This window comes from Hetaerina americana, unplaced genomic scaffold, assembly GCF_022747635.1.
Source record: "Hetaerina americana unplaced genomic scaffold, ioHetAmer1.1.p SCAF_137, whole genome shotgun sequence".
NCBI lineage: Eukaryota > Metazoa > Arthropoda > Insecta > Odonata > Calopterygidae > Hetaerina > Hetaerina americana.
This window is the reverse complement of record NW_027286481.1, coordinates 149,640-170,817: the sequence shown is the minus strand read 5'-3', so window position 1 is coordinate 170,817 and position 21,178 is coordinate 149,640. Positions and strand designations below refer to the sequence as shown.

Here is a 21,178-nt window from a genome sequence, read left to right as displayed (position 1 = left end):
CACAAATGCAGGCAGGCTGGGGCCATCTGCCATCCCCGGCACTGCACCTCCTCCCTCAATCTCCTCCTGGAGCTGACTTCCCTAGCCAACTCTCCCTCTTCTACCTTTTCCACATCCTCCAACCCCAGCAACAGCATGTTCCACAAAAGGGATCCTGCCTTTATCCCTGTCAGAAGCCACCTCCAGATGGGCCTCCAGCCAGAAGACTTGACCCAAGTAGGGTAAGCTGGCTGGTCATGAGATAGTCTACACCATCTTCCCTTTCACCAGACGCTGCCACCTGGTGGCCTCGTCAGGGAGGTTGCATCACCACTTCCATAAGCACTAGCTGAGGTCCATGACTTGCCCATCCAACTCACCCATATTCTCTGCCAAGTACATGCTCCATGTCCACAGACTGAGTCACTTGATGCAGAATAGACAGCTGGTGCCTGTCTGGCCAAGCTGAAGGCCTGTAGGGGTACCAGGGTGCTGGTACCCTCCAAGATGCCTGCCCAGGAGGGAGTGCCCCAGCCAAGGAAGGTGGCCAACAGGGGTCAAGTGGGAGAGATGGAGGAAGGTCAGGATAGGGACAGAGGCTGCTCTCACCTCTCTGAGGATCCACCGGCCCTGCTGTCCATGCCACCCATGCCCTTGAAGAACAGGAGCGGTTTGCCCTTCTGTGAGTTCAGTGATGACTTTTCCGACCAATTGCCTTCCACCGCCAGTTCCAGATGAACAGAATGAGTTTTAACTGCTCTAGCATGGAGATCTTCCTGGAGGTACTGAAAAAGACCCCAGGGTCAGCGCCCTCAATCAGCCAGAGCTTATCCAAGGGTGGGCCAGGGGATGGAATGGCCAGCACCGCTGAGAGGCATCACTACAAGCTGAGGCATGTGCTGTCCTCCCTGTGCACCCACCAGCACCTCTCCATCAAGGAGTCAGCCGGAGAGGCAATGACCTCCGAGGAGATCTCTGATGACACACAGGGAGGGTCAGAGGAAGAGGAGGAGGAAAAGAGGGGAAATTGCTAGAGGTCAGTGAGGATAGTTTGGAGGTGATGGGAACTGTTTCATGAATTCCATACCAGTAGTGGCAGCAGGATCCCCAGCAGTGAAAAGGCATCATCTACTGAGGCAGCAGTCAGGTAGGAGGTTATTCATGTTGAGGAGCCAAGAAACAATGGGAATAATGAGATGGCACCCCAGGATGAACTGATCCCTGGCACCAACTTGCTCAAGTTGGGTCAGAAACAGCTCCTGTCTTCTTTCATGCTGAACTCTAGCCACATGGCTTACACGGACTCCTCCGTAACGGAGCTCAGCTGGTTTGAGGAGCATGAACTCATGCCTTTAGAGTCAGAGGTGTGAAAGAGAAAGGCAGAAGTGTGCCCTGGCATTTGCAGATGGAGTGGATTCTTAAAACAATAGGGTTGAAATCAAAGAGAAAACAAATGAAATATGATCCATTCGAAGAAGTTGTATTTCAAAATTTTGTTTGGGGGTGAAGGGGGGGAGGTAGATGGACGGGGTGATTTTCCTCCCTAAAGTAAATCCAAGCATCTTCCCACACCCCTGCCTATACCTTCCTCAAACCGAGGCTTTCCAGTAATTAATCTTATTTTCTAAGTGAATATTTGCTACACTTTCTTCCTTTGAATCACATGCATAAGGTGAATAAATATTCCATATAAATAACATGTCGTTAAACTTGTAATCATTTATTTCAAAACCTGTGTGGCTGTCTTAGATGGACCCTGGCATTACAAAATAATGAGCCCTGAAGCCCTGATATTCATATAATATTTAAAGATGATTAAAATTGTGAAATAAAAATGTTAATAAAAGCATAGTTATCATAGACCTATCAACTGATAAATTATTATTGGTAGACGTGCACATATGATGGACACCCTTGGTCATCATTCTGGTCTACAGACAAAGCAATCATACAGGATTTTTTTTAAAATTGTTGTTATGTTTGCCTTTTTCCAGTCATTAGGCAAGGCATTATTATTTAAAGTTACATTGAATAGATGACTCTGGTATAGAGTTATTAGGGTATCTCCTAGTTTAAGAATTTCAATTAATATACCTGTAAGCAGAAAGTAATGGATAGGATTTAACACCTTTACAGGACAAAATAATAATGAGTTCATGCCGGAAAATAGGGCAGCAATTGTAACGTATGATAGTGATTTAAGATTGGAATAAGATGTAAGGAAATAGGAATAGATGGTGATTAGTTCAGAGAATCCCTGCATGAAGAAAGGAATTGAGTTCTGCAAGTTAAAGATGAGGATTAGCCATTACTTTCTCCATGTTTTGACACTAAAAGAAATAGGTATGCATGAAAAATACCAGGTGAATCAGATAGGCATTAGTTTGATAATTAATATTGAGATTTAAGTAGAGCTAAGCATTAAGAATTAAATAATAAATTAACACAAATAAAAATAGTGTAAAAAGAATTGTAAAATGGCTGTCAGAGGCTATTAAAAGTCTACAAAGTAAGTGAGAAATTGGTACACTGTACGGTAATGCAGACTGATTGTCATTTGACCAATGCAATAGGTTTGCTGCTCCTATTATATTTCAGGGAAAGAGTACTTGGAAGGGAGAGGGGGTGAATAATTGAATCAATTTGTGCAAGTGCATTTAATAATAAATTTTTTTTCCACAAGAGTGTGCATTTTTTTATGCTGGAATATGTATGATCAGTTACCATATTACCTGCCTCTTCATTGTCTGACCAATGACTGCTACCTTCCTGTATTGATGCAACAATTGATGAATGAATATCACCTACTGGAGAAGTAGGTCATCCAATGGCAGTGTCAACCTCTTCTTTGACAATGATCATGTCATCTGGGATGCCACAGCCCTCTTGTCAATAGCATCACTGTCAATCAAGTTGTCAGAATACTATTTCTCGATTTCACCAGGAATGTATTGCAAAGCATTAAAATGCCATAATTCATTAACATCCTATTGTCAAAATTTATAAATTAGACTATCAGTTCAATAAATCCGTATGGCAAAACTCTTTCATATATTTCTAATGAGAATATTGTGGGACTCACTCATTTAGGAAAAAACTTACAATTTTACCAAAAGGCAATTAAATTGCTGACATTAACTAATCATAAAAAAGAATACATATTACTGCATGGTGGACTACAATTTAAATGTAAGTTTTGGTAAGGAAACCAAAATAGAAATCTGATGCATTTTTTTAATCTTGCCTAAGAAATTTCAACAGCAGACTATGTAATTAGTTAAATAATAAACAGAGGTTCATCATTTTTAGAAAAAAAGGAACCATTGTGGAGATATGTTGTGAGGATATGGACCCCACCTAATAGACTATGCCATTAACATGTATTAACACCAGAATGCACGTAACTCCTCTCGCCTATACTTATATATACATTTGGATAACAGTGTACGGAATATATAAACCAAATACCAATTCATTTAAGATATCTAACGAACAAAATTTTTAAAACACTTAGCAAGACAACTTTACTTACTTTGGCATCTATTAAATCCTCTATCGTATTTTCCAAATTTATTTGGAATTTAGTATTCTAGCCGAAAACATTGATCAACAGACCGCAACTGTTGATCAATGATACGCCGAATGATTTACTGGACAATCTAACGTCAGAGAAATAATGCAATTTGTCAAAATGTATTGAACGTGTATTAAAACTTATTAACACAGCCGAAAGAACTAAGTAAACAACGTTATAGCAGGGCATTTGCATTTCGTTTTTCTTTTGTTACACTCAATTGAGTTGTGATGCTATGGATTGAAATGGAAATAAATGATCTTAATCCGATCCTAATATTTGGGGCTATTTCAATGTAATCTACTAGTTAGGTAAATTAAAAAATCTACCCTTTAATACATGTTTATTATGCGATGAAGTATGATAGGCATTCTTTAATATAAAGTGGAAAACGAAAAAACTAATTACTTGGTGAATGTTCTGTTCATTCTTTCGACAGATCTGGGAAATATCTTAAACACATAATTTAAAGAGCTAGGAAAATATTCTTTTGAACTTACTTTAACATCTATTAAATCCTCTATTTTCTTTTCCAGCATGCAGTGTAAATTAGTCTTCTCGCCGAAACATCGATAAAAACTTCACGACTGTTTAAACACCATCTGCAGAGTTAAAATACGGCTTTAGCGGATATTCTGATCGTTTTCAAGTCTACAGAAGAATTGAACTAAAAACCAACTATAGAAGTACACGGCCGTTTTTCACACATTACTTCACGCAGCATTTAAAGTTTTAAATATTGCAATAACATATAAAATACGTAGCTCGTCTGCTGGCCACTTGCATTTCGTTCTTCATTTGCTAGGAAGTTGTTTAAATGCAAAAGGGATGGGCTGGTGTAAAAAGAGAGGATCTTATTCCAGATCACATATATGAAAACCTTTCTCGCGATTACGCAGATTTCATTCAATGCGGAGTCTTGGAAAACCGGAATCCGCCTTTCCTAAGATATTTTTGATCTTTTGTAGTATCAATGAAATCATAGAAATTGCAAATAAATAAATGAATGAAAACATTGCTGTTCCGTTCTTTCGTTTCAAAGATCCGTGTCAAAAGGTTTACAATAACCATTGTTTACGAGGCAAACATTCAAGATTAACCAAAAATAAAGGCATCTATCAGCCGTCGTAATTCTAGAGTAAAGAAATTAAATTATAAGTTCTACTGTACCATTTTTTCGCTAGGCTTCTTTAAGAATACTCGTCAAAATAATTATTCGATAGAATTTGATGAAATGCTCTAATAGTTATAAACTAGTAATGGGCCTAGAAAAATCTGGGAGGCAGAGTATCTTAGGGATTATATCATAGAGCCATAATACTATTATTATCTTGAGCTAATGGAAAAGTCTGATCGTTTTACTACCATAATAACGAACAACTAGCTTTGATTATACAAATATGGGTGGGAATAGTATCTAAGGGATACATCACAGATAGGAAAGGAAGCTATTCCACATACTGTCCATATCTGAAACTGCTATCAGGGGCGCATGGGGAAAGAAGAGTCAGTATGAGCAGCTTTAGGAGTATGACTATGGCATGCCGTCTCTTCTATTGTCACCTGTCCTGCTAAATGTATAATAGGCGTTCATTGGAGCCTTATGTATTATGTGTGTGGAGAAAAATGCAGGGGAATAAGCACACGGGAATGAAAACGAATAAAAATGGGCAAATAAGGGAGGAGTTTGGGGATTGTTCGGGAGAAATCCAAAGGATGGATCATAAATGAATTTTAATGATGCATGAAATCGTTCATTCACTTATTATTCAAAATAAACGTAATTTCATTTTAATATTAACACAGAACTGCCATTAAAACGTTGATTTACAGCAAGTTTTTGCTGGAGTAAACAGGTCAAGAAAAATCTAAATATTAATATTGTAGCTTTTGCTAAAAAGGTATGACTAGTAATTAACACATGACTTTGGACTTGCCTCTTTATAATTAACGAAAACCCGGATTGAATCATTTCATATTACAAACGTCATTTATTTTGAAATTTACTGAGCAGAAGAATATCAGCAAATACTTAGGAAAATAACTATCAATTTAAATGGTCTAATTAAAAACAAATAACAGAGCAATTCAAACTTTACTTTTATAATTATTTCAAATCATTCGTCTTTTGTCTAACAGTCGTTGTATGTTTAAGACTCCATGCCATGGTTTTGTTTCAACTTCCGATGTTAAAATTTATTAACTCCAAAAAAATGACGTATTAAGTAATTTGTGCTTGGTTCATTAACAGATTAAAAAGGTAACTTATGCCAGAAATGATTTCATGAATATTTTTTTCACTCTGAATAGTGACGCTTTCTGAAAAATTTTTTATCCCAAAACTCAGCTTATCACAACATCACTTTAAAAGGATTAAACTTGGGGGTTAACATATAAATAATAAATAAGGTTAACTCTAATACTACGGAATTGTAATATTACTTTTAAATTGTCGTTTTTAGGTAACCATATACTATTTTAAACTCTTGCTATTTGAAGAGTTTTATTTGTTGATAAGAATGATTACACTCAATTAAGTGAGAGATTAAATAATTATAAGATGCGGAAATTTATTTGAATTTCGTGATCACTTGGAGCCAAAATATAACCAGATCGACTCTACACCTCGCACTTAGTAATCGATTCAGAACGAACGACCCATCGATATGTAGTCGGCCATCTTGGAATATATTGAGGTGAGTTGTCTCCAAGTTATGTTTTTATTTTGTAATGTCCGTGGTAACAATATCCGTTACGAATTTAGTCATATTGTTTAATAAACGTGTTTATATTAAATAGATTTCATCCCAAGTGTACAAATGCTTATAACCAAATGGCAAATACGGGCATCGACTTAAAAGTTGTGAATATTGTTCGCATTAACGATGTTCGTGAGAAATAATTGAATACTTGATTAATTAGAAGAGCATGTGTGAGAGTACTTAGACTGCCTTCTTTTCAAAAATTCGTGAAAATAGTTCATAAAAAAGGTAATTAGGCTTCATAAATTGTAAAAAAAACCAAAAAAGATAATCAATTTACGTATGTACCAATGTGAAATATAATCTCGTGTGAAAATAATATATTGTAGTAATGACTTCTTGTTCAAAAGCCAGTAGAACCCAATTTTCTTGAAGAAATTTCCTCCTTGTGAAGAAACTCCAAGAATTATTAATTAAAATGTGCAAGTGTGTAGTTTTTAATCAGTGCTATCAACATAATTTGTAATTTGAATCGGAGTTACATCTATAATTACTTTTTAGCAATTGTGCAGCTTAATTGTATATAGGCATCATAGTTGCGCAAGGATTAAAAATTAATGCAGGTGCCAAAAAGGTGTAAAGTGGACGTTGGAAAATTGATAAATCCTTTCTTAATGTTTTATTAATTCATATTGATCAGTATTTTCCCATTGAGATCTTCTCTAATAATTAATGGCATAGTCGGAAAGCAGTTGTTTTTAATTTTTTAAACGGTTTTTAATATTTTTTTTACAACACAATTTAAGCTTCTTACATTTTATAATAATTTTCCAAAGATATGAATGTTATCTACCCATGCTAATATATAGGCTAAACATTTTATAGAACAAAACAGGCAATTTATGATGTATATGCTCATAATTTATTCATCAAATGTGGCATTGGTGCACCAAGGAGAGCTTATGTTTTCCCAATTTATCTTGTTTAATAATAAAATTAAATAATTGACTTTCCAATTCGACATACTTTTGTCGACCTTTGACTTGGAAGAGTGGTAGGCCTAGGAGTGGGGAGTGAGAGGGATACAAAATTTCATTGGCAAGGATATCTTTGCAACAGATGCATTTCAAAATCTGCAACTGCTCAAAGCATCAAGCCCTTGACATTTATATGCAAAATAAATAATTTAAGTCAAAGTAATATCAGTGGACACTTTTGATGAGTTTCTTTGCAAAGAGGAATGTTAAGCTCTTATTTTTTACACATTTGGTTTTCTTTAATTCTTTCCTTAAATTTTCCATCCTGTAGTTTTTCAGTTCATTTTGGAAACAAATTTATCCAGAGAATGACTAGCATATTTTCTTATTTATATAAATTATTGGTTTCAATTGTTTAACACTTATAGTTTTGAATGATTCCACAATTTAGAATAATTCTCATTCAGGCATTGGAGAATGTCTGAGATTTATATTTTTACTTTACATATATCAAATGATAACCTAATACAATTCATTTTTTAAGATAATATCTGTTCAAAATTTCTAATCCTTAAATGTTGAAATTAGCAACCACCATGTCTTTCTGTATTTTAGAATTTTTTAGATTTTTAATTGGTTTTGCTGTGATACCTAGCCCCACTATATGTAAATACAAATTATCTTCTCTCGGACTAAAATGAAAATATGTTATGCCATAAGCATAAGATATTAGGACAAAAGCCCTGCTGTTTAATTTCAAATTGCAACTATCACAATCATTTTCATTCAATAAAAAATGTTCATTTTGCACTCTACATTAATTTATATGTTGCTAGTCATATTTTTTTATTATTTTCAACATTTTTAACAATTATGTACAGATCACAATGAAAAGAGAGATGATGGATGTTGGAAAGCCGGAGGATATTGTAATTCCAGCAAGCCAGGGTGAAGTGAACCATTATATTCAAATTCAGGACGAGACTTCTGTTGAGGTAAGGGAAAATTAAGAATAATTAAGAGTATTTCATCCTTAATGTAGAAATGCCTAAAGGTTTAATGACCAAATGGTAAATACGGTAAATGACTTAAAAATTGTGAATATTTTATACATAAGATGTGTACATAGGAAAAAATTGAATAATGATTTGTTTATTAAAGAGCATGCGTAAGAGTACTTAGCCTGGCTTTCTTTGACGTGTTTTATTCTGATTACAATTATGGTGTTTTTCATCATTATATCTTAGCATTAAACTTTTATGCTTTGTATACATAAATAGTTATGGAAACAATTATTTCCATAGCATTGCCAAAGTAATTCCTCTGTATTTTGGTATGTTTACTACTCTGTTAGATTCATTAATATATTAGATTTTAAAAGGTGTATTTTTATACGGAAATATTTCATTTATGTAAACATTGGCCCAATGGTAGTTTTTATTTAATCTTGGGTAAACATACAAATTGCCAAGAAAATGACTAGCATCTAATCCTTATATAGTTAAAGTTATAGGGTCATATGTTCAGAACATACAATTTTGAATGATTCCTGATAAAAGAAGAATTCTCAATTTGTCATTGTGTAATGTCTGAGATTTACATTTCACTTCATATATGACCAATGATAACCTAACATAAATCATTTTTGTTACACAATATCTTTCCTAAATTCTCATACTTAAATGGTAAAACTGGCAAAGCTAGTCATATTTTTTTATTATTATTCATCATTTTTAACAAATATATGCAGATAACTGTGAAAAGGGAAAAGGTGGATATTGAAGAGTCGGAGGTTATTGAAATTCCAGCTAGCAAGGAGGAAGTGGACTACAACATTCAAATTCAGGAAAGGACTTCTCTTAAGGTAAGGGAAAAGTAAGAGCGTTTGTGTCATAATGACAAATGCTTAATTTTTCAAGTCATGATAACCATGAGAGGAACAGATATTTACTTTTTATGCTGTAAATGTTATGCTATTTATTTAATTATACTATATTAGTCTTTCTGACTTATGTTTTTGGCCATATAGTTTTATTGTAGTTCCTCTCCAATGAAAAAGGCAAAAGCATTGAATTACTGCTCATGATATAGGTGGTGTATTCATATAGGTGAATATAGTGATTTGTCAGTTTTTTAAGAGGGGATAAGGTATGCCCAGGATTCCAGAGCAAATTAAAGTATTAAGATAGATAATGGCTATTATGTAGCATGGCATGTATTAGATTTGTGTGAAAATTGTGGCAGGATTTAATTTTAAGAACAGGAAATAGACAGCTTGTGCCAAGTAAGGAGATATGTCAGAATTGTGAAGATGCTGTTTTAAATAAGGTGTTCTGTTACTCTGCAGATGAGAGGGCTTGGTAAAATGTTCTGATACAACTTCTAATTCTTGCTGTTTACTGGGATGACTTAGTTTATCCTTCTCTTTATTCATTTTAGCACCCCTACGAACAAATCATATTATTTGTTCTTTCCCTGACACAAGAATTTATTATTCGTAGCCAGGTTGCATTCAGTGGGCTTGGTTAGGCTGGAATGCCTTTAATGACAGGAGCACTCAGATATGCGCCATCTCTCATTTCTTACCTATCTGCTACTTGCAGGTTGTAAAAGGTTTTCAATCACCTAAACAGAGAAGTGGTCATCAAAAGATTGGTATTGGGAGGCAGGGTGATTAAGGATGGGATAGTTAAAGATCATGATGGTTTTGGTAGGATAGTATTGGTTATGATGAAGAGGGAAATGGTGGTGTTTAATTGACTGATGTACTAGGCAAGGCAGAAGTTACAGTAAAGGCTAAGTTCACAGATTGTTAAATTTTATGGCATTTGGATAGAGAAGTGATGATAAGGTAACGGCTTTTCAGGCAGTTTGGTTCAAAAAGAGGAGTGTATTGGGATGAAGGTTTGAGAATGTTACTATTCAGCAGTTTTTCAGGTTTCCCACTTTTTCTGACACGGTGAAGTAGCTGGTCGGTGTATTTTTATTGGGTGGGGGTGTTCTTGTAGAAACAAAAGCCACTGACAAAGTGAGAAGGGGATGAAGGATTTTGTATGTCATGGTTGGCCAGTTGAAATAAATTTATTGTTGATAGTGGTAAGTTTTGTTCAGACTGTTAAAATTATTTTTCTAGATGTGAATGTGGATAGCTTGGAAAGTTATATTCGAGTCAGATGTAGATTAATTGAAAGATACTGTGAAAACGAAGAAGAAAAAGACATGTCAGTATGGTTTGAGTATTACTTTGATGAGAGAACTTATGTTCAAGTTTATCCATTATTAGATTGTCATATGCATGAGCTATAGTCATTCACATTCACTGCATTTTTCAAAGACCCTTCAAAAAGTAAGGTCTTGCATTATTTTTAATGGAAAAACAAATTTATTCTCACCTTTGTATAAACCTTAAGAAAACCTGAAGATTTAAAGTTGCCTTGACAATCAATCAATCATGTTTTATATCCTTGTAAACAGCTTTATAATACTTGAGTCATACCTTTCTCATGCCACATCATAAAGCCAACTGACTCCTGCTTTTTGCACTTCCTTGTCTGACTTGAATATGTCCTCCAAGGTGTTATTATGCAAGAGCCTCTGGGCACTCCCCTTACCTTTTCACTAAGTACCAGTCACAGTATAAATGTCACAAGAGATTCCACGGTCGACCTGTGAGTGAGTTTTGGAAGGATTAAGGCATCTTCACATAACCAAGCAAGTGAATGATTGGCAGGCCTCTGGTGCAGAGAGAAACCCCTCGTAAGCCCTGATATTGGGAGTGCATGCGATAAGCAGGGATCAATGCTGCTTAGTATATCCAAGCTAGAGAGTGTGTGATTATTTTGCTTTTATTATTGTAATACTATGTGTGACTGATAGGCCAGTGGTGCAGAGGGAACCTCTTATAAGCCCTGATTGAATGCTATATATTACATCAAAGCTAGAGGGTAGGTGATTATATTTTATTTGTTATAATTTTTGATTTTATTCCACTACGTGTGATTGGTGAGCCCCTGACGCAGAGGGAAACCTCTTGTTAGCCCTGCTATAGTGTAAGTGCAAGCAACAAGTAAGGATGAATGCTGCTTAGTACATCCAAGCTAGATAGTTTGTAATCATTTTGGTGGGTGATGGGCAACTGTTTCAGGGAAAATCTCTTGTAAGCTCTGATTGAATGTGATTCTTGAGACTATCGGGCATTAAGGCTATATAGCACATCCAAGCTAGAGGGTGGGTGATTATTTTTTATTTATTTTAATTTTAAATTTTATTTCACTAATAATAGTGTAATTTATGGGCCCTCTATGGAGAGGGAAACCTCTTATAAGCCCTGATAGATTGTGAGTTCATGCTACTATCAAGGATCGATGCTGTATAGTACATCAAATCCATACACTTTGTAATTTTTTATAATAATTATATTCCTTATGACTAACGGGCCAGTGGTGCAGAGGGCGTTTCTCCTAAGCCCTGATTAAATGTAAGTGCTTGATACTAGCCAGGGATCAATTCTATATAATACATCCAAGCAAGAGAGTATGTAATTATTTTCCATTTGTAATAATTTTTAATTGTATTTCCCTTTGTGTGATTAGTGAGCCCCTGATGCAGAGAGAAAAGTCTCATAACACCTTATAAAGCGTGAGTGCATGTGACCAGCACGTATCAATGCTATATAGTCCAAGATAGATAGTGCGTGATTTATTTACAGTCTTCCATTTCATCGTTTTAACTGTTTACTGTTTCCAATAATTTCAATTATTTTTAGTTTTTTATTGTATTTCTTATTGGTTTATATTCTGTTATTTATTTTTATAATATTTATTACTTTACTACTACTTCTAATTTCCCTCACCTATCCTTTGCCCATTCATAAGAGTACGGCTGGGGTTGACTCTACTCATTATATTTGGAGGTAATTGGTGCTCTGAATTATTGGTAGCATATGAAATGAGGGTTCTCAGGATTATACAAGAATATGATAAGTCCGTAGAAGGAAGAATAAATTAAAGTACTGTTTAAGAAGGTTAAATCATTATCAGAAAGTAAGAAGGAAAGATCTATTCTAGGAGTTAAAGATAAGTTGAGTGAGATTATAGCCGACATAGAAAAGATCCAAGAGAATTGAAAGGAATAATGTGAAAAACTGTCTGTTAAAGAACTTAGGCCAGCATGGTAACACAGTGTTAGAACTTGACTCAGATAAAAAAAGCTAAGACAAAGAAAATATCCAAGAAACTTGGAAAGAATATACAAAGACCTGAATGGTTAAGAACTAAGGTCACCAAGCTTAAGCATAGAGAAGTCTTTCTGTTCAATCGAGTTAAAAAACCATTACGGGGAACGCGTTTTAGCAGCCGAGAGGAAGTAATAGAAAAATCGCAGGAAGCACTGATGGACATACTGAAAACCGAATATAAAAAATGTTTCGAGGATTGGATCAAGCACTGGCATAAGTGTGTTGCAGTCGATGGGGATTACATTGAAGGGGGCAATATAGATTTAGATGAATAAACTTGTATTTTTAATTTTCTGAATAAATTCCGGGAAATTTTTGATCAAGGTAGTATATCAATCATATCTTCCTAATCAATGCAAGGCAATGGTTTGACGAAAAAAACTTTTTTGAAGAGGTATCAGCTAAAATACTATTTTATTATATTAATTTAATGTATACAAGTTAACAATTTTTTAATCTTAATTTTTAAAATAACATGTTTTTAAAACATTGTTCATGCATATCCTGAAAATCTGTAATATTTTTTCCTTGATCTTGCAGGATCATTTGGCAGATGCAGAAGTAAATATGCCCTCTGAGGAGGAAGTGGAGATTAAGGATGATTTTGATTCTGATATACCTCAGATGAAAGTAAGACTGGGAGGGGAGGTGTTGCAGGAACAAGGTAAGGAAAGCTAAGGACTGTGTTATCAGCAAAATGTTTTAAAAATAACTGAAAGGCCACTTAAAATATTATAATAAATTGCACAAAAGATGATAATCTTATCATCATTTTTGCAATTATTTATTAATATATTTAGTATTATTTATATAGCTAAGCAGACTAGATCTTTAATTAATCTTGCTATGTTTTCAAGCCATTTTTTAATTTTGCTTGATTATTCTGATTTTAGATATTATCTGTTTAGAATTTTAAATAATATAACCAAAAACAACCATATTACCTTTCAATATCTTATGTTTTATCCTAAGTAAGATATAAATATCATGTGAAATTTGTCAATGCCATTCATTTGTTGTGTTTACATGTCCATTGTTTACAATTAAACTGTTTTCTTTGATTTTCCATGTCTATTATTTCTTAGTTACATATTTGTTGCTTTTGTTTGAAACAATAGCAACTTGGACACTGATGAAGGTAAAAGAAAAAGTGCTAAAAGGTCTAATTCAGGTCAGCAGTAGGTGATGACAGATGCTTTTTTCCTGGGATTTTATTGCAACTGACATTGCTAACATACATATTTAGACTGATGAGTATGTACAGGCAAGAGAAGATGTATGATTGTATAAATGTATGCACCTTTTTAATGAATATCTACTTATACTTCAAATCTTTCAGATAAACACCAAAAACAGGATAATGCAGAAGATGCTTCATCCACTCAACTGCATGTGTGTGAAATTTGCTCCAAGGTATTTGAACAAAGGGACCTTCTCAGAGATCATGTAATGCATGTGCACCTTAACAAGGTGATGCAATTCAAGTGTGATGTTTGTTTGGAGGTATTTAAGAGAAAAGATGACCTTGCAAGTCATATCAAATTAGTGCATGCTCTTAAGAAGCACCAATGTGATTTCTGCTCCAAAAACTTTCTAAGTTTCACTAAACTCAAAATTCACATGTCAACGCACACTGGGGAAAAGCCATTCCAATGTTCATTGTGTTTAAAAGTGTTAGCTGGAAAGATACTTTTACAGAGGCACATGCTGACACATACTGTAGAAAGGCCACACAGATGTGAGATCTGTTCCAAAATATTTATTACCAAGAGTCACTTAAAAAGGCACATGCTAACACACACTGGTGAAAAACACCACAAGTGTAATATCTGTTCCAAACCATTTGCTAGGAGTAGTTGTCTAAAGCATCATATGTTGACGCATACTGGTGAAAAGCCACACAAATGCACCATCTGTCTAAAACCATTCACTCTGAGAAGTAATCTAAAGACACACATGATAACACACACTGGTGAAAAACCACACCAGTGTCATATTTGTTCTACAGCATTTGCAGCAAAAAGTTCTCTAAAGTCACACATGATGACACACACTGGCGAAAAGCCACACAAGTGCCGGGTATGTTCAAAATCATTCAAAAGGCATAGTTATCTAATTTCCCACATGATGATACACACTGGTGAAAAGGCACACAAGTGCAAAGTCTGTTCAAAAGCATTCACTTCCAGAGGTAATCTAAAGTTACACATGATGACACACACTGGTGAAAAACCACACCAGTGTCATATTTGTTCTACAGCATTTGCAGCAAAAAGTTCTCTAAAGTCACACATGATGACACACACTGACGAAAAGCCACACAAGTGCCGGGTATGTTCAAAATCATTCAAAAGGCATAGTTATCTAATTTCCCACATGATGATACACACTGGTGAAAAGGCACACAAGTGCAAAGTCTGTTCAAAAGCATTCACTTCCAGAGGTAATCTAAAGTTACACATGATTACACACACTGGTGAAAAACCATACAAGTGTCGTATTTGTTCTAAAGCCTTTGCTTCTAGAAGTAACCGAATTAAGCAAACACTGACACACACTGGTGAAAAGCCACACACGTGCAACCTGTGTTCAAAAGCATTCATTCAGAGTAATCACCTAAAAAGGCACATGAAGACACATGCTGGTGAAAAGCCACACAAGTGTGACATCTGTCCGAAAGCATTCACCCGGAGTGGCGAACTAAAGGCACACATGATGACGCACACTGGTGAAAGCCTCACAAGTGCAGATGTGTTTAAAAGCCTTCATTCTTAGTAGTCATCTAAAGAGGCACGTGTTGACACACACTGGGGAAAAGACACAAAGGTGCAACATGTGTTCAAAGGCATTCGTTCAGCGTAGTCATCTAATATCGCACATGATGACACACTCTACAAAATGATCATAAAAATGTAAGATATGTCAATAATCATTCATTATCTAGAGCATTGTGAACAGAAGAGTGCTTAGGCTACATAAAATTGAAGTGCATTACACTGCTGAGGATTATTTGTTATTCCTTAACTCTTCCCAAATATTCCCTTCCAATCTGAAGAAACCAATTGTAAAACATAAACTCTTTAACAGTGACATTGTCCTGTTTTATATAATTTTTTAAATAAAAAATAATTGATAAAGCTGAAAATCTCTGCATGATTATGTACACCATGATAGCATTAATCTAAACAGAAATATTTTCAACCTGTAAGAATAAAAATTTCATAATTTTTTACATGTTAATCTTCTAATTCATCATTAACTCAAACACACCTATCATTTTTTCAATTTTTGGATCTTCTTAACGTTAAATCAATTTTAAGGCTTTTGTCCATCAATCATGCTAGGATTGTTATTAATAAGTTCATTTCTCTACTATCTACTAAGTTCAGTTTATACAAGGCAAAACACTTGCCTCATGCCTTTTTGCCTGGAAATATACCTGCTTTTAATTTCCTTGAGGAATAAAATGATGAGATAAAGATAATGCAAAGTTGCTTGTGCAAGAGAAAAAAGAAATTGTATTGTTCACAGGACATTGGAGTGTATATGTTCTCTCTTTAGAGTAAGTGTGGAAAGTCTAAGATGGACAGGGTTTAGATGTTAAGACTGTTGCTGAAGAAAAAATATGCAAAGTTGGGCATGGTTTGTTGACGAATGTTTATTGGTGGAGAATGAATTGTTCCATGATGCCTATGAAAGTAAGATGAAACAAGGCATCTTTCTTTATCACAATTTCTTTTATTATTGGTTAGGAAGAAGTAAAGGTATATTTACATAGATGCCACTATGTTAATACTGGATTGCTGTGAAGGTTCCCTGGTTCTTGGTGGATGAATTTGGGGATTGCATTGCAGATGTCATCTTTAGGATTTTAAGAGTTAGGAGTACCTGGTTATGCACAAAAATAGTGATTAAAACCCAGTTACATTCTGCTGAAGCTTCATTCAGAGTAATGAGAAGTTGATGTATTTCAGTCCGGAACACCCTGTATTTATTGAAGAGCTGGGGAGGTGTATGAAAAAATTTCACCTATCCAGACATTTTGAGCTAGATTACCTCATATTTCTCCTGAAACTTCTTTTGCTTAATGGAGAAAAGTGTTCCATGGAGAATATTGTTATGTCCCGGGTTAATTTCCCCGATGTGGCTCATTCCTCTTTCGCGAGGAGGTCTATTCGTGTGCTGCGCAATTCGCATATTGGAATTTTTCCAATGCTTACCTGTCACTCATATGCTTGCGTCGCCCTCGAGGGAGGAGGGGGCAAGCATGCGAATATGACTGAATATGGGAATAAAGCGCAGTAAAATGCTGAATCCGGGGCGCGACCGGATGCCGCAATCAAATAAAAACCCCGCGGAGCCTTCGTTCCATGTCTTTCGTCGAGGGGCTGTGTACGTGTCGGGAGGGGGAGCCGAGAGCCGTGGGAGCGGAGACTCGCCGATTGACCCGGGGTTCGCCGCAGGACGAGATACTCGCGCCGGAGTCAGTCTTGTTTAAATACAAACTCCTAGCGAAAGACCCCGTCTCTTTTATTTCACCGTACCAACTCGCCAATTGGACCACCTTCGTCGTCCGGAAATTCCTCAGCGTTAGTCAAGATCCTTTTCTGAGACGTCCCTTGTCGCGCTGTCCTCGAGGGGACACGACAATATTATAGAAATTATTCATAATAAGGGTTTGAATAACTGGGTTTTGATATAAATTCCCTTTGCCAAACTAGAAGCATTTGACTTTGGTTTCTTTACTGCTAAACCACAGGCTTCCAAAACCTGCTTTATCTGCTGTTTTGATGCATGTTGTCCTGGACCAATACCTCATTAATGGCATTAAATTGTAGCACAAAATAGATTTGCTTCCTCTTGAATCAGTTGAAATTTTGCAACAAAAATGTTTTGCACTTAACTGATATCCATCTTTAGTCACACAGCATTTAGTTGGGAAGAAATTAAGGTGTATTAAGGCTACGTAAGTTCTATTGTATGTCAAGAATAGAACACTGCAATTGCATTCCCCAGTTTTCTGTGCAACTCTGGGTATTGTACAACTGACTTCATCATAAAGAAAGTGGGTTGGGATGTTAGGACTAAAGGATATGGTTCTGCACCAAAATGGGCATTGGAACACTGTTACCTTCTGTGGAAGTTGCCTTCAGGATAAAGTGACATTGTAGTATTTCTGTCATGAGTACCATCTCTTGATGGAGGAAGGGGAAATAGGGGGGACTACCTAGAAGGTTCACTTATCTAGACATTCAGAATTTTGGGTTCCGGATGGGTTTGCATATAAAGGCGCTTTGCCAAACCTGATTTTTCTACTTGGGTATCTTTGGCACTAAAACTCTGGCTTTCATCCAATGCTTTGATGGATGTTTTGTTTCTTGTTTGTAATGTTGCTAGCCATTTCTCATATATTGTGATAATTCATAGGGAAAAATGGGTCAGTTTTCTCTTGAATTGATTGAAGCATTCTGCTAAATATGTTTGAACATTTTCTTGTATATGGCTTTCGGCAAATGCCGTACTCACCTTGCCCAGAGATTTCTCATCCCTAATTCCTTGCAGAATTTTTTTGCAACTTTTCTTTTAATATACTCATGGCCATTCAATGTGTTGCTTCGCATTATAGCCATCCTTCAGGTGGATCATTTCCAAGGGATATAAGATCATATTTTAGTTCTGCTTCCTACTTTAAAATGGTTTATATTGAAGGAGTAGAGTCCTTGTACATTTAGTTAACTTTGGATAAATTTCCTCAGTGAAAAATGAATCCATATTGAGGAATTCTAGGGATGCAAGAAATTTTAGTTTATTTATTTCAACAGGAAACATATAAGCAATGTACTGCAACTATAGGTCTAAGCAAACTACTTTTAAAGATTAAGTTGAAACTGGTCTGAGGACATATCCAGACAGAAATCCTAAATTTTTCTCATTTAGGAATATGAACTATGGGCCTGGCACAGTGCATTTACCTTACCCACTTGTATCATTCCATTTCATACTGTTAGAAGTTTCTTTATCTTAATGAGGTTTTTCCTCATTAAAGCAGCCATATTCCTACAACCTCAGTGAAGTAACAGCTCATACCTAATTAAGAAATTATATGCATCACTTAAATTCCATAGCAGAACCCTGTTTAACTTCTATTGCTAAAGCACTAATACAGGTCCAAATATTTGCATTTCTTAAAATATACTGAACAAATGAAATCACCTCAAACCTACAAATGAGAGATGAGGAGGTATGTCACCAGGACTGTTTCTGAAGTTTATTCCCTCTGTTCCACAAGGATATATTTGCATTAGTTATCAGCCTACCCTTTTTATATCTAATTACACATACATTTCAACAGATTTAATTAGCTTCCTAGAGACAAGTGATGAGCAGAAAAGCTCTTAAAAATGTGACCCAATAAATAGTTTTAAATTTGGCAAACTTATATACAAAAAATCTTTATAGGAATAATGGGTACTGGAAATCTATCATAAATATTTTTAGAATGTTCAAATTATATACTTGAGGACCATCTCATTCAAGATGCATTGCTATCTTCATAGATTAATGACATCGATTCGAGTTGACAGTTGAAATCAGCTTTAAATAAAATTTCTTTTGAAAACAATACGACTGATAAAATTTATATGATAGGGGTCTCCAATTACCATTATAATGCTTATTAAGAAAGAGGTCTTGATCAAACATGGCAACCGGGATTTAGGAACCCAATAGAGAGTATGCATACAACTTTGATGTTATATAAATAGGAATTGAAGAGTTTTGTGCAAAATTTCTCCCTCAAAAAATGGCAATTCTGATTTTATATACTCATTTGACTTGAGTTGTATTACTTTTATGTTATGTCAACAGTCATTAAAATATGGACTTAAGTTTGTTTCGGCAAGCAATTGTTTCAGACAGCTGTAATACCAGCCAGGCATGTACTTAGGGTACTTATTCTCATTAACAGTAAAGCCTTGATTAAATGAGGTAAGTGTAAAAGAGGATCCATAAAAAAAAGTCTACATAGAATTTTAAATTGAATAAATAGCAATTGAAAAGTTCTGTGCAAAATTGCCCTCTTCAAAAATGGCTGGTGGAATTTTATATCCTGATATTTTTTGAATTGTATTACTTATTATAATATTTACACATAACCAGGCATTAAAGTATGGACTACAGTTTATTTCAGAAATTTCATGGTTACAATATAGCTGTAATATAAGGCAATGTTTTCCCAAGGCAATATAATCAGCATTTTCTCTCAAATCTCTTAACTATCAAAGAGATAACAACATTGTCTTTAGAATAAAATGATTAAAAATTTTAGGGTAGATGGGAAATACTAAAATTTACAAAAATTAGTATCAAAAATATAGTAACAGATGAGATTATATACATATATATGCACAACAAAACTACCGAAAACATACCTCTATGTGGCTGAAAGCACATAATAACATGCATAAACTTACACGCATAAGATGGCACATATCTGGGTGCTCCAGTCATTTAAACCTCCAGGATTGAATCATGTCAAATTTCAGTCACCACTTAGAAATCCCCTCTGACCACTTTGTCAATTTCCTATTGGACACACAGATCTTCTCCACTCACAATTCCCCTACCAAAGCTGTCTTCATTATCCCCCAATGACTACTTTCTGATGGCTACCATCAAAATTACACACGTAAATATCCTTTCTTTTATCTTGTAATATCTTGATCCATATTTTTATACATTTATGCATGGTCATGGAGCATTGTGTTCCAAAGATAATTATATAAGTATGTATATAGATGTATATATATGAAAATACACATAAATATAAACATATATATATGTATGTATATAAGTGGGTTGCTGTAGTCCAGTGGGTAAAGCATTGGACTGCTGAATGGAGAGTCCTGGGTTTCAATGCCAGGCAAGGCATTCACGGCACCTACAGCTCCACTAAAGCTGAAGTCATTTTTGGTCACCAGGTCTTCCAGGGAAACCATAACTGGAACAGAGAAAGGAACTGGCATCCATATCCTGATAATTCCCTGATAAGGCCTGAAATTGTGTCTGCAGGGCTAGAGCCCATGTGGGTGGCTCCTGCTCCCTAATGCTCAAGGTTTATGATAGAGGCTACTGAATCTGATTAGCCTCAGATTTGGGAGCCAGTGGATATATAGGTGAGACAAGGCCTGAGTTGGTCAAAAAGGTTCAGAGAGACAGAGTGCCTACAGATCTCTTCATTGTTAGTGATGGGTACCCCATCGCGCACATGTCAAATCAATTGACCCCACTGGTCTTCAGTCTGAGACATATCTGGCGACAAGCAAAACATCCAGAAGTTGGGCATACATCCCATTCACAGCCAAGCATGTCTTGCCCATCTCCTGACCCAAGGAATGTTACCAATGCTGAGCGTGGGGCAGCAGGATCTACCGCATGGGCTCCAGCCCTGCAGACACAATTTCAGGCCTTATCTGAAGAGATGAGGACCACTAGGCAATTGCAAATCCAGCCCGGTAAGTCAGAAAGACTGATAATACTGCTATCACCAGCACCAATTATTGCACTGGAGAGGATGTTTGTGACACTACGCTCTGCATGCCTGGCCACATGGACCACCCTACTAGAGGACAATGATGAGGTCCTCACCTTGTGCCATCAAGTTAAGGATGGCAGGAATTCATCTAAGCTGACCTGGCATGACCTCCACAAG

At 35.7% G+C, this 21,178-nt stretch overlaps 1 protein-coding gene across 1 annotated transcript; it reads left to right on the top strand.

Annotated features, from left to right (window-relative positions):
* Window positions 1-1,175: 1,175 nt before the first annotated feature.
* On the top strand, window positions 1,176-15,531 carry LOC139686263 (zinc finger protein 431-like). The gene is made up of 3 exons (XM_071583415.1): window positions 1,176-1,343; window positions 13,009-13,132; window positions 13,808-15,531. Exons 1-3 carry the CDS (start codon window positions 1,176-1,178, stop codon window positions 15,241-15,243), a joined length of 1,728 nt encoding a protein of 575 aa, XP_071439516.1. The 3' UTR covers window positions 15,244-15,531.
* The last annotated feature ends 5,647 nt before the right edge of the window (window positions 15,532-21,178 follow it).

Excerpts from the sequence above, each read along its gene's own strand:
- LOC139686263 (XM_071583415.1), top strand. The coding sequence starts at position 1,176 with ATGGCACCCCAGGATGAACTGATCCCTGGCACCAACTTGCTCAAGTTG. Across the intron at positions 1,344-13,008 it reads TCATGCCTTTAGAGTCAGAG|GATCATTTGGCAGATGCAGA; the intron begins GTGTGAAAGAGA and ends TTGATCTTGCAG. Across the intron at positions 13,133-13,807 it reads GGAGGTGTTGCAGGAACAAG|ATAAACACCAAAAACAGGAT; the intron begins GTAAGGAAAGCT and ends CAAATCTTTCAG.